Source organism: Camelina sativa, chromosome 9, assembly GCF_000633955.1.
Source record: "Camelina sativa cultivar DH55 chromosome 9, Cs, whole genome shotgun sequence".
Lineage (NCBI taxonomy): Eukaryota > Viridiplantae > Streptophyta > Magnoliopsida > Brassicales > Brassicaceae > Camelina > Camelina sativa.
The window spans coordinates 25333001-25346394 of record NC_025693.1 but is presented as its reverse complement, the minus strand read 5'-3'; the positions used below and the strand labels follow the sequence as shown (position 1 = coordinate 25346394).

General features: G+C 35.5%; 3 protein-coding genes and 1 pseudogene across 3 annotated transcripts; all 4 read right to left on the bottom strand.

The window, feature by feature from the left end:
- Nucleotides 1808-3195, bottom strand: LOC104712197 (probable mannose-1-phosphate guanylyltransferase 2). The gene is made up of 4 exons (XM_019230250.1): nucleotides 3052-3195; nucleotides 2875-2937; nucleotides 2560-2784; nucleotides 1808-2482 (listed from the first exon to the last, which is right to left on the bottom strand). The coding sequence occupies exons 1-4, from the start codon at nucleotides 3160-3162 to the stop codon at nucleotides 1811-1813; spliced, it is 1071 nt and encodes a 356-aa protein (XP_019085795.1). The 5' UTR covers nucleotides 3163-3195; the 3' UTR covers nucleotides 1808-1810.
- On the bottom strand, nucleotides 5755-8865 carry LOC104712196 (ultraviolet-B receptor UVR8-like). The gene is made up of 10 exons (XM_010429036.2): nucleotides 8562-8865; nucleotides 8384-8457; nucleotides 8178-8262; nucleotides 7973-8086; nucleotides 7624-7860; nucleotides 7262-7492; nucleotides 6891-6934; nucleotides 6394-6576; nucleotides 6157-6291; nucleotides 5755-6063 (listed from the first exon to the last, which is right to left on the bottom strand). The coding sequence occupies exons 1-10, from the start codon at nucleotides 8815-8817 to the stop codon at nucleotides 5941-5943; spliced, it is 1482 nt and encodes a 493-aa protein (XP_010427338.1). The 5' UTR covers nucleotides 8818-8865; the 3' UTR covers nucleotides 5755-5940.
- LOC104715685 (F-box protein At2g35280-like) lies at nucleotides 11651-12025 on the bottom strand. The gene has a single exon (XM_010433074.1). The coding sequence runs from the start codon at nucleotides 12023-12025 to the stop codon at nucleotides 11651-11653; it is 375 nt and encodes a 124-aa protein (XP_010431376.1).
- LOC104712192 overlaps nucleotides 13078-13394 on the bottom strand; it is an 8815-nt pseudogene continuing 8498 nt past the window's right edge.

The following is a 13394-nucleotide window of genomic DNA, read 5'->3' as shown; positions in this document are numbered from 1 at the left end:
CCGGGTTTTTTTTTTTTTTTTTTTTTTTTGTGTGGTGGTCCTTGTCGAGACGAAGAAGGAGAAGAAGTCTCTGTGCAAAAAATAACCGAATCATCTAAACCGATGGTTTAATAGTTATAACCGAATTATGCAATTATATATTATGGTTTACATAATATGGAAACGAATCACATCAAAACTGAATATGAATCACACTAATAATTTATGGCCAAAATCAAATACAATTAAAAAAATTTAGAATGTTTTACAATAAAAAAAATAAGAGATCGTCAATTATCTTTATTTGATGCGTACGTATGGCTAGTGACTGCTCACCAGAAGAGATCGATCGGACTGCCGGATCTAGAAACAATGAAACAAGAAATAGGCTCTTTTTAATTTGTAAATGTTGTAACATATAGCATATAGTTCGAAGAAGGTCTACTAAAAAAATATAATGCATACGGCCAACTATTTTATGTCAAAATAGACTTTGGTTTTGTGTATGTATGATGACATTGACTCTTATAGTTGGAAAAATTAATGACAAGATAAAGTACTCGGCGTTTTTTAACCATAAAGTTGTGTGTCTGCAAGGTATAGTTATATTTCTGGACTGCTAGTCTGCTACACTGTTAATTGAAGTTACACCAAATCAAAATTTGTGTAAATGTTGTGTTACAGGATAGTTTTGTCAATAACATCAAAACGGAAGAGATGTATTCTTATTGAATAGAGTAATTATAAAACTTGCTGCACGAAAATCCCCATTTCCTCTACTCTGATGCGCTCTACTTGCAACTAAAAAAGGATCCAGCCCACTCAACACTGCTCTGCTCTGTCAAAAGAGCGGCTATCACCTGATTGCATCTACTGCACACATAGGTGATCTATTTACAAGTATTAGGAAGTAAAAGTTGTGTCCCCGGTGTACCATGGACAAGAAGAGCTTATAGAACATATGACATTGGTTGGAAAGGGTCTAAGAGAACAAAGAGCCAATGGTAATCATACACAAACAGAACCAAAAGTCTTTTGACAGACTAACATAGTACCATACCATACATTCCAAACGAATGCTGGCATCAGTACGTAGTTACGGCCGGATTCACATCTCGTCCTCATCAGAATCACTTTCGATAGGATAACCTCCATGGAATAGGTTTGTCCAACGCCATACCAAGCTTGCAACAGTAGGAGGTGGCACTTTTTCTGGTGGGCAGTCATCAGGCACAGTTAAGAAAACATTGAAGTTTCTTTCTTGCAAAGCTTTGCATACATTGAGTCTTCATCTGGGATGTCTTTTGCAATTACCAGCATATTAATTTGTTGAGAACTTAAGGTCGGAGGATCAATAATAAAAACTTTTTTGACACCTTTAATTTGTATTCTTTACCGGCCATCTAATTTATCGCGTTGATTTTACCCCTTGTTAGTTGTTACAATATGTACACAACTCATCTATGTTTTGCAGACATGTTCTTAAGATGCTTCTTTCCATGTCATATCCATTATCCAAAAAAATTAAAACAAATTATTGGGAGGTTAATTTGGATCTTTTGAAGTAATTAAAATATTGTGGCAAAAAAATACGAACGTCTTAGCTATATTATATGTTTACGATCGAAAAACCCCTAAGTTTACGTTAAGTTTATGTTTCTAAATTTTCCTTCGCTTTCGCATTTCTAACCAGGAATGTCAAATTTTATGTAACCTCTAGTAAATCCATCATAGTAAAAGAATAGTATAAACAAAAATCTTTTAATATCACTTTAGCTAGTTTTGATTAAAAAGAAAAAAAAAATAGAACAACAAATCCATCAAATGGTCATCACATCACTATATCTGGCTTCATGATGTCTGATTTGATCTCTTTGTTATGCAAAACAACCCCTCCATTACAATAAATCTCATCGTACAAATTAACATTTTTCCCAAGTATGGACATGTTCTCGACCCTGGCCCATTGTCCGACCGTCGAGTGCCACCCAATGATACTACTTGAGACACACGAGTACCTCTTCACGTGTGCCCCACGCATCACCGTGCAGCGTGAAAGTCTAACCCCGGACTCAATGACGCAGTCACGGCCAATAGCAACGTCAGGGCCAATCAAACATCCGTCTCCAATCTCTGCAGTTTCATCCACTAGAACATTCCCAACAATATGTGGACCATTGGCTAACTTTGAAGGAGTCTTCTTCCTCAGAGAGTCTAAGTAAAGTCTAAGACCAATAATGTAGTCTCGTGGTTGACCAATGTCCATCCAGAATCCAGGAAGCACCATTGCATAGAGTTTTTCCGCTTCTGCGATTTGGGGGAAGATCTCTTTCTCGATTGAGGTTGGTCTTAGCTCAATCTGGTCAAGAACTGAAGGATTTAGAAGATAAATCCCAGCATTGATCTTGTTACCAACATATAGTTTCGGCTTTTCGACAAACCTTTCCACTTTCCCTGTGGCTTCTTCCATAACCAATACTCCATATTTCGAAGGCTCGTCCACCTTTTAAACCAATGGTATCCTAATGAGTAAATAACATGAACAGAATTGTACTTTTAAGTTTTCAATAATCTTTTTACCTTTGTCACCATTATAGAGGCCTCTCCTCCATGAGCATTGTGAAAAGCAATAAACTCTTCAAGCGGGTATTCACTAATAACATCGCTGTTAAGGACAAAGAATGGCTGGCCAGAGCCATCAACCAATTTGTCCCTGGCTAAAGCCAAAGGACCAGCTGTACCTAAAGGCTCAGTCTCTTGCGAGCAGGTGATCTTGATCCCGAGATTTGTCATCACTAGTAGTTGCTGAATGATTTTTTTTCAACATTGAACTATTAAGGTATCATATATATAGCTTTGCATAGGGAAATATCAGAGAGACTCAAAGTGTTTTACCTCTGGCTCGTAATTAATTGCCAAAATGACTTCATCAACTCCAATAGCCTTAAGTGCTTCTATCTGCAACAACATTTGTCATCAAATATCTCACATAGAAAAACTAATACAAAAATAAAACCATGAGACTAGCAAGAAGAACCACAATTGCAATTTGAAAGACCACATATATAGTACCTGATGTAGGATCATAGGTTTGTTAGCGAAATCAACAAGAGGCTTTGGGAAACTGAGAGTCAATGGTCTCAAACGAGTCCCAAAACCTCCAACAAGAATAAGAGCCTTCATCTTCTTCTTTTACCTGTAGAGAACATATTGAAGTTAAAAAGGCAGAGTAAATCGCAGCATGCATCTATTGTGAGAACATTAGGGGAATCCAAAAGCTTAGAAGTTAAGAATCAAAATAATAAAACATGTCAGTGTCACGGCCAGAACAATTAAAATAGTGTAAATTCCCATAGTCCAAGTCCAGATCAGATAAAGTTCAACTAAACTAAATAAAAACACATACATCTGTAACACCAACAAGCGTCAAACCCATAACCCTAATCGACATCCATATAGATTCGACCTGAATTACGTACGATCTAAGCCAAATCAAATCAACACAGACAAAGCGCACAAAACCACTCCTTACATATATAAATAATAGTCAGATGCACCACGCGTTCGAGGAAACGGACTAGGGTAAAGAGAAGAAAAAGTCTTTCATTACCTTATTCGAGATCTCACAGGATCGTTGATAAACTAAGCCGAAGAGACGATGTTTGGGATACTTAAAAGATCTTACTGCTTTTGTGTATGCAGCAGTATTTTTTGCTCAAAAAATACTTTTTGTAAAGTTTTTACATTTAATGCATTGATTTTAATATTAGAGGGGTATTCAACTTGATGTTTTAAGGATTTGGTAGGATTTTAATATTTTAGAATTTTAAAAGATTTGGTAGGATTTTAGTAGGTTTTTAGGAGATTTGATTGTGTTTTAGAGTTTTTCTATGTTAAGAAAAGAAAATGAAATGTGATTCTATGAGATTTGACTATTAAATTTTGGGAGATTTTATAATATTTTACAAAACAATACCATAAGAAAATCAGATCAATAGTTGCAACTATGTCCTCAGTTCATGTAAAACTTAAACCCAGAAACTGATCAATAGTTGGATCAATGGTGATGTTTTTTTTTAATATTAAAAATCACATTGGAAATATAAAGTGACAGTTTTGTGAAACAAAGAAAAACTCCCAGAATGACACTCTTTGTGAAACAGAGGGAGGATTATCTTTTACTCCCTCTCCGTTTCAAAATATAGGATGTTTTAGTAGAAACACGCTTATTAAGAAAAAATTACTTTTAAAAAGTTGAACCAATCATAATCAAGACTGCATAATATAAAATATAAAACTAGTCTAAAAGTTGCATAGAAAGTTGGAAACATCCTATTAGGCCTGGGCAAATAAACCGAATCCGAGGAACCGACCCAACCCCGACCCGCAAAAACCCGACCCGACCCCGACCCGCTTTTGTATAAATAACAAATCGGTTTTCGTTTCCAAATACCCACAGGTATCCAGTGGCGGACCTAGGAATTATTCTTAGGGAGATCAAAATATTAATAGAATAGCAAAAATGTAATACAGCAGCATCGAACTTAGATTGGGGAGGTCAATTAAGAGCTACTTAACTAATTCTGCCAAAGAATCATACATTAATTAGCTTACAAAATCTCTTTTTTTAGTATTTCACCAGGTCATCTGACCCACCTTCTCCTCACGTGGGTCCGCCGTTGCAGGTATCGGATATTACCCGAACCGAACCCGAGGAACCGATGATATCTGTTTGAACTCGAGGACAATTATACAGCATATACACCTTATCCCTTATGAATCGGCGATGATTTGATTTCATAAAACCGTTTACCTTATTCTCCCTCTCTGAATCCTTGTGAATCTTCCTAAAAAATCATAACCATGTCGAACTTGCCTGATTTTGTCCGATTTCAAGAATCTTTTGGTTTTATAAACCAAAACCCATCCCCAAAACCTAAGTCCGCCGTTAGCTTCATTGTTGGGTTTACTAACATTTGTTTTTGTTTGTTTTCAGAGTTTCAAAATGAAAACAACTAGAACTCAGAGACTCATGAGGAGACATTATACTTGGCGATAAGTTCAGCTCTTACATATTTTTGTTCTTTCAAGTGAGGTTTAGTTTTTAAAATGTTTGGTTTGATGTAACATGTCATAATCTATGGATAATGTGTTAAAGGCTGACATGCTGGGATGATTCTTCTTTCTTTTTTTCTTTCATTTGCGAGACATGCTTTTTTTTATTGGGATGTTTAAGTTTTGTTTGCTTTGTTGGGATGTTTAAGATTCTAAGATATGTTTTTCTTTGTTGGGAGGCTTATTTTGCGAGACATGGTATGTGTTTGAATTGTTTTGCAAGACATGATATGCTCAGTTTCATTTGTTTAAGATTTCATGTTATGCAGTTTCATTTGTTTTTTGGGTTATTCGGGTTTTTTGGGTACCTTTCAGGTTTTTGTGGATACTTTGGATATGTTTGAGTAGGTATTATCCCTAACCGAATATATTTTGGATACATTACAGGTTTTTTAAAGTCAATACCCAAATAACCCGAACCCGAGCATAACTGACCTTGACCCCGACCCGAAATTATATGAACACCTGTTCGGATCCTATATTCGTAAACCCAAAAACCCCGAACCCGAATTACCCAAACCTGACCCCGACCCGAACATCCAAATGCCCAGACCTAATCCTATATTATAAAACAAAAATAATCCTCTAAACATCTTATATTATGAAATGGAGGGAGTATTTATTTATTTTCTCTTTGTAAAGATTTCTTAATGAAGCAAATGAATTAACGAAAGGAAACTTTATATAATTGATAGAACAAAAAGTTCACTTACATTGCATACAAATGCTGCGGGTGTATGTACTACCTCTAACGTGTATATAAAAAAAAGGGTCAACTAAAAAATCTGATCTTTTGCTCTAATAAACCCCTAACAAAAAAATTGAAGTGTGTCAAGTCAAGTCTGTTCAGAGAGAGGACTGGCCTAGAAGCAGAGTATGCCACCAACCGCATGCAATGTTTTTGGGGACACAATCTTTGATTCTAACCTCTGATGGAGCATTCCGGTCTATCACATCTCCTAGACCCAACTGTTTCAGACAAACAATGTCGTCAGTAAAGTCCACATTAAATGGAACAAAACAATTTCTAGAAGTAGCTCGATATGGTCTGCTTTTTATTACCTGCCCATATTTGTTCCATCCCCAGCAGAATACTCTCCCTTCATCTGCAATTACAGCGGTGTGACGAGCACCGCAGGAGATGGTTTTTACGTTTACCTCTTCCAAATTTGGAGCCTCCAATAATTTTGGAAGAGTCTGAAAATTTCAAATCGGTTTTCAAGTTTAATGGCATGATCTTCAGAAACAATCAGCATTACTAAAAAGAGACAAGGAAACATATATAGTTCAAGATTCTACCTCAGCTTGATCACAACCAGTACCTAACTGTCCAAATTGATTTCCACCAAACGAATACACATCCCCATCAGATGAAGCGCATATCGTGTGCCATAGACCTGCAGCCACTTCTTCTATTCGGATTCCCAACAACGACGACACACATGTTGGACTTAGTTCATCGTCTGTACTTCCTTGGCCACACTTCAGATAGCAAAACAAAAAAAAATCAATTACTTCCACATACCCAACAGAAAGTGCAACTATTAGTTGCAGATATATAGCAAGAGAGGTTTTAGATTATCTTTTGCAGCCTTATCTTAAATGCAGACTAGCATTTTTCTCTAGTTATATGTTTTGATATAGAGTAGTATATAATATATTTTGACAAGCTTAGTTACACAATGATGATTAGATCTCCTCAACATGTGGGTTCAGCTGAAAGCAAAAATCTCAAGTCATTCAAGTTTCAAGCATATATGCTGTAATATAGAAAGCCAAGGATCTGTCCAACTCACCTGTCCATAAAGCCCCCAACCAAACGTAAGGAGCGCTCCAGTATCTGTCCACGAAAAAACTAGTTACAAATCATTCGTATAATATGCATGACAAGTATTATGCTTCTGATAAATTCTCAGATAACTTATGTCAGACTCTTTTCAGGTTAAAGGATCGAGGATTCTAGGAGTCTGTTCATAGTTTTATAAGCAACCTAACAAATGAACCTTAATCAAGGCATAGTACAGAAATGAGATCAAATTTCAACACCCTGATTACAGAGTATAAAGATTTTATTTAAGGTTGAAACAAGTTGTTTTCAGTGATGTCGATTTAAACACTCATATATGATAGATGACTAGCCACAAAAGCAATATGGTGAGAACAATACCTGTAATTACAGAACTGTGTCGCCCTCCACATGCAATTTTTTTTACATAACTTCCAAGAACTCGACCGCATTGCACTTCTGAACTCATGTTTACACCAGAAACGGTGCCTTTTCCATAAGAAGAAGGCTCGATACATGGAATAGGATGAGGAGAGGAGACTAGGCGTACACGGGAGCCCAATCCAAGCTGTCCTTCTCCTCCATAACCCCAACCCCAAACTTGTCCAATATCTGGACTTCATGTAAAATTAGGATGCATCAAGCGTTTATGGTGTAAGAAGCTAGAAGCTCTTGAGAGATACATTGACTGATTATTTCATAAACAAAATATAATGATTGGTGTAAGAAGCTGAAAATTTCACCTGATAGTGCTAGTGTATGACGTCCACCAGCAGCAACACTTATAATCCTAACACCTGGCGCCAAAGATACAAGACAAGGCAATGCCGAGAGCTCGTTGTTATCAGACTGTGATGAATTCTCAGCAGCTTGCTTTGCTTGTGAAATCCGCCTTTTCTTCGTTGTTTCCCCTCCACCTCTAGCTTCACTCTGAGAAGACGTTCCACCACTAGATTTTTTCCCTTGAGAACTTGGACTCACTGCAAACAAAAAAAAAAAAGAAGCACCATTCTATCCTTCACATTCATCCTCAAAAGTAAATAAATTTATAGATCTCACTATGGTCTAATAGAAAACAAAAGGAGAGTAAACCTTGCTCTGCTGAGAAAGATATGTTTCTTTCACATGAATCTCCCTCTACTTGACCAAACACTCTCCCTGTGGGTATACATTCCCTCCATCCCCATGTATAAACTTCTTGATTCTCTGTATCCAAAAGAAACAAAAATTATTAGTTCAAAATCAATAAAGTAAAGAACTTGGAAACAGATGTGGTCATATAATGGAAAATGCAGACCTGTGACTGCAACACAATGAGCCCATCCAGCCTGAGCTTTCTGTACACAAACCTCTGGAGGAAGAGGAAAAGGCTCTGGAGTTTCCTATTTATAAAGCATATATAACTCAATTTTAGTATCCTCTGTACCATAGATTTCTAACACACAAAAACAATCAAATGAACACAATGCAGAAGAAGAAAGATAAAGAGAATCTCTAACTAACCCCGTGCTTCCCAGATGTCACATAGCTTTGACCTAGATCATCAGTCGAACCCCATGTAATTAGCTTCCCTGACTCTGATTAAGCCAAAAAAAAAAAAAAGAAAAAAAATCTCCAATTCAATTGAACAAAATATCTCCAATTAGATACATTGTGAAATTGAAAAATTTATTCGGCAAACCTGCAGTAGCCATTGCGAAACCGCAACCACCGCCGGAAACATCTTTCCAAGAGCTTCCAACTGCCGATGGGATCTTCACTTCGACGGGTGACATCAGAGGAGAACGTTGCGGCGAAGCTCCGGGTAAGTAACCCCACATGTACACTAGTCTTTTACCAGCTACTACTACTACTTGCTCATCCTCCTCCTCTTCCTTCTTTGGTGCTGCGGCGGCGCTAGGTCCTCCAGTCTCCAGTTTTCCCCCCTCGCCATTCATAATTTTACAAATCAAAACGAAAGCAGAAACGGAACGACGAATGGGAGAATAAAAAATATCAGTTTTCACAGAGAAGTTGACGTGTATATATATATGTATATGTATAGGTTGATAGGCTCTTTTTAATTTAATCCTATGTAGTTTTACTATCTTTGATTTAACCCCCCCAAATTTTGTTTCCTATCGTAAAGACCCCCACTCTATAGTTAAATCGAATGCTCAATAATCCATTTACGTAAAAAGTCAATTCAACTACTTCTTCACAAGTATATATATAGGGAGGGTGTAATAAAATCACTTTAGTCATTACAATTTTCTTAATTTTTAGGCAAATTTGGTTTTCATAATTAACCATGTTGTTTCTCTCTAGAATAATTATTCTTTGTATCCAATATTCTTCCAAAATTCTAAATATTTTTTTAAAAAAAAATTCAAGTTTTATATTTAAAAAGTCTAAAGAATATGTGTTGCTTATGAGCTAGGAACATGAGTTTGCCAAAACAAAATTAAAAATAAATAAAGCTAGTAACATGATTAGACAAATTGTTCAGTGCATTTGCAGTTCCAAAGAATTTCTTAAAAATGTCTTTAATAGATTATCAAAGGCATGATATCAACCTTCCAATATACCATATACATATCAACAAATGTAATCATCTTTCTCACCATAGTTAAAAAACCTACAACACACATCATCTTCAAATCTTTTTTAACTTCTTTCACCCCTTTACAATCACTATTACATCCTTGATCTCATTAGCTTCAATAAAATCCGGTTTTTCAAATAGGATTCATCTCCATATCTTTCATTAATTAACGTTTTTATCTTCTCGTTATGTGCTTGAGTGATAATTGAATCAAAATTTGCAATGATATATATTACTAGCAATTGATCCGCGCTACGCGCGGGAGTTAGACGAGGGTTTTTTTCGGTTGTTTTGTTACTTTGTTGTTGGTTATATATTGTTCCTCTTTACGTCTAGTTATGTTGTTCGTATGTTTTCCTTTGCTCTTTTGTTGGTTTATTTTTTTTTTTATATTTTTTCAGCTAGCATAATGTAGTCATTTTTAAAATTTTTAATAAATTTAAATTATCATGATTATTTTTGTTTTCAAAACATATAAAATTAGAAGTTAAGTTTGTATAGTAATAATTGTTGTCTTGCTTTAGTCATTAGTTGTGCTTAATTAAAATTATTTTTTATTTTGTTATTGGATTGTTATTTAGTTTTATTATATATGGTTGTAGATAATCTTTTAATTATTTTATTATTTTGTTAGTAATTTGTGTGAGTAATTTTTTGTCAATATTTTTGTATTTGTAGTAATGAGTTTGTGGTTTTTTAAAAGATTTATAGCAGGTATATTTATTTTAATAATTCAAAGTGGGTGTATGAGTTGTGATTAGTTTTTTATGTTCTAGATGAGTTAGAATTGGGTTGTTTTGGATGTTTCTTATCTAGTGGGCTTTTGTAAGATAGCCTTAAAATGTTGGGGTCTAATGGGTCAATTTTAAAAATTTAAACAAATTGGTAAAGTAGTTAACGTGAGGGGGAGTCGCATGTGGGTTGACATTGGTGTCTGCTGCATCTTAGATCTCGCCGGCTACCGATGATAGCGAACCAATTTGGAGTAAATCCAGTTTTATAATCCTTTTTTGTTTCCGAGTGAAGAACATAATCCAGTTTGGAACTCTGATTTCGAAGGTTCTTCTTCTTTTTATATCACCAATTGTATCGTTGCGATTTCCTGACTGTTGCGTGTTTGATCGGCTGCTTATGTTCTCGATTCCGATTCGTTGCTGCAAATGCTGGTCTAATTATTTTTCTCGGGCGATGTATGTTATTTGATGTGTTAATTGTGAGTTGCCGAAGATAAATGTGAGTTGATTCTCTTTTCGCGTAAGTGACGAAGTAAATTGTAAATGATTTTCTTTCCAGCTTAGATCAAGTTTTTTTTTCTTAGTGTTTTAGCTATCTTATCCTTAATCCGTTTTGCATCACCATATTTTTTTTTTGTTTAAACAACTTTGATCGGCCTCTGTTTTTCTTTATTTGTAGCCCAGCTTATCCTTCCAAAGATTGCCTTTCATGTTTTTGCCCGTCCCTAACATTATAATTCCATTAAGGTAAATATTTTTTCGAAATATATGTCTCCTGCTGTTCGTAATTGTATGAATTCGGTACTTGAGTTGTTTGCTTGTAAATTTTCTGCAATTACTATGATGTTGTGTTCCACATATCTGTCGCTAAGGTTTATGCCGTTGAGGTCCTTCTATCTACTAATTGTCGGTAGTGGTTTTATGGCGAGCAGACCTATATTGATGTTGTTGTCAATTTGATTGTCTGGGGGTGCTGTTGGAATGTGTTGTGATGCTTCGCGAGCTAGTGTTATCTTATTTTGTTTGAATTTAAGTTTCTTTTTTATACTTTTATTTATGTTTGTTTTTTGTGTTTGGTTTTGTATATATTCGTTTCTATGTATTGGTAATCAATATGAAAAAGAAATAGAAATGCTTTTATTCGAGTTGTTGGAAATGATTTGCTCATGATAACATTGGTAAACCTTATAGTATAAACGAACATGATGAATTTGATCATTTGTTTGTAGTGGTAGCAGTGGTCACATCTATTTTCCATGTCATTGATGCTACAGTTGATTGTTGGTTGAAATGTGGCCAATGTAGCGTAGTATCTTAGTAGCTTTTGTACTTTGACTCTGTGTAATGCCCTCTTGATATTTTTTCAGCATTGATCACCTTTTGTTTTGTTTTCCTTCCAGCCTAGCTTATCCAACCACATCTTTCCTTCTACTATATCGCCCCTGCATAATTTTACAATTCTATAAGGTAGATACCATCTTTGTAATTACCTTCTGCTGCCTTTTTCAACTCCAAGTCTGCTTCTGTGTTGTTCTTGTGAAAATACTCTTGTACTCCTTTGATGTAGTGTGCCTTCACATTTCCACTTGCTATGCATTTCTCCACGAGGTCTTGGTATTTGGTAATTGCTGCTAGTGGATTCATAGCTAGTGGCCTTAGGTTGATTTTCTTGTATACTCTATTGTCTTGTGCTGCTTCTGTTAGTTGTGGTGATGCTTGCATAACATGTCTGACGGTTTTGCGTAAAATGAGAGCAACTCTTGAGATGATATCTCCCAGGATGTCGTTTGGTAGTTCATTAATTGAGTAATCTTTCTTTTGCTGCATTTTCATAGTGTTTGCTCTGAATTTCAGTCTGGATTTTTAAGAGCGTACTTTATAGGCTGGAGCAGTTACGTTTGTGTTTGGTTTTCCCTAATTGTTGTCTTGCTATTATATTGTGTATTTTCGGCGTTTGATATTGACAATTTAATTATTTTTTGCTGTTACTTATAATCATTATTTTTAGGTGTTATTGTGTGCGTAAATGGGTTGAGTGGGCTTTGTTTTAATTATTTCTGTAGTTGAATATATAAGACGTTTCTGTATGTGAATGGGAAATTATATCTATTAATATGCATTATTAAACATGATTATTATTTCAGTAATTGAACATTATAATTTCTGATTAGTATTCTATAATTTATTTGGCGTTTGTTAATTGTCCGTTTTATGTCTACGTTCTTTACCCTAGTTTTATCCCTCTTAGTCTTTCAATTATGATATGATTGTGTGACTAATTGTGGTTAGTGGTGTTTTGACCTTTAACATTTAACATTAAACTACCGTGCATGTAAGAATTATTAATGTTTTCTTAATAAGACCAGTTCACTCATTTGAAGTAGCCTGTCCAAACATGTGTGTGAAATGACAAGTTTTGATCCAATCCCAGTGAAGGTTCTCAAGACACCTGTCAAGGTACGACAACTTTAGGATGTTCCTTTATCCTTTGCCCTGACAATGTCTATCCCTTGGATTCTTGTAGCTAGTCCAAGACACTTCATTCTGAACTCAACCATCAAGCTGAGCTTTATATAATTAACAACATCAACAAGTAAAGCTTCTCAAACGTTTAAGTATCATAATTTCATCTTTTTAAGTCATTGACTCTTCCTAGGACCTCGTAAAACTGTCAAACATTATTATATTATCTTCAAGAGTTCATCAATCATAGAAATATATATATGACAGTGATGCGAAGACCAACCATCAACGATTCCATTACAAAAAAAAAACTTAAAGATAGCACAAAATGTTTCAGGAGATAACAAAAAAAAATAGTAGCTAACATGATCCTCGCTGTCTCTATCCATATTTCTCTGACATTGCTGGACATTCGCTTACACAAGTAAGATGGCATTTATACATCCGTCATTCTCGGGGTTGTTCGTCACTTGAGCGTATTTCCCTGAAGTCAAAACAAAGAGAGTTAAGGCACTGCCAACACATTTTTTACAGTTTGCACAAGGGTCAGTCAGTATTTATGTCCTCACTTACCCCAAACAACCTTTCCAGCTGGTGTAACAAGACCAAGCTCACTCACATTGACCTGAAAATCAATTCACATATTGAGATATTAGCACCTATAGCATAGCTGAGATAAGCGAGACCTTAATATGTATAGAGCTTGGGGACTAACCTCGACGATTGTTCCCCT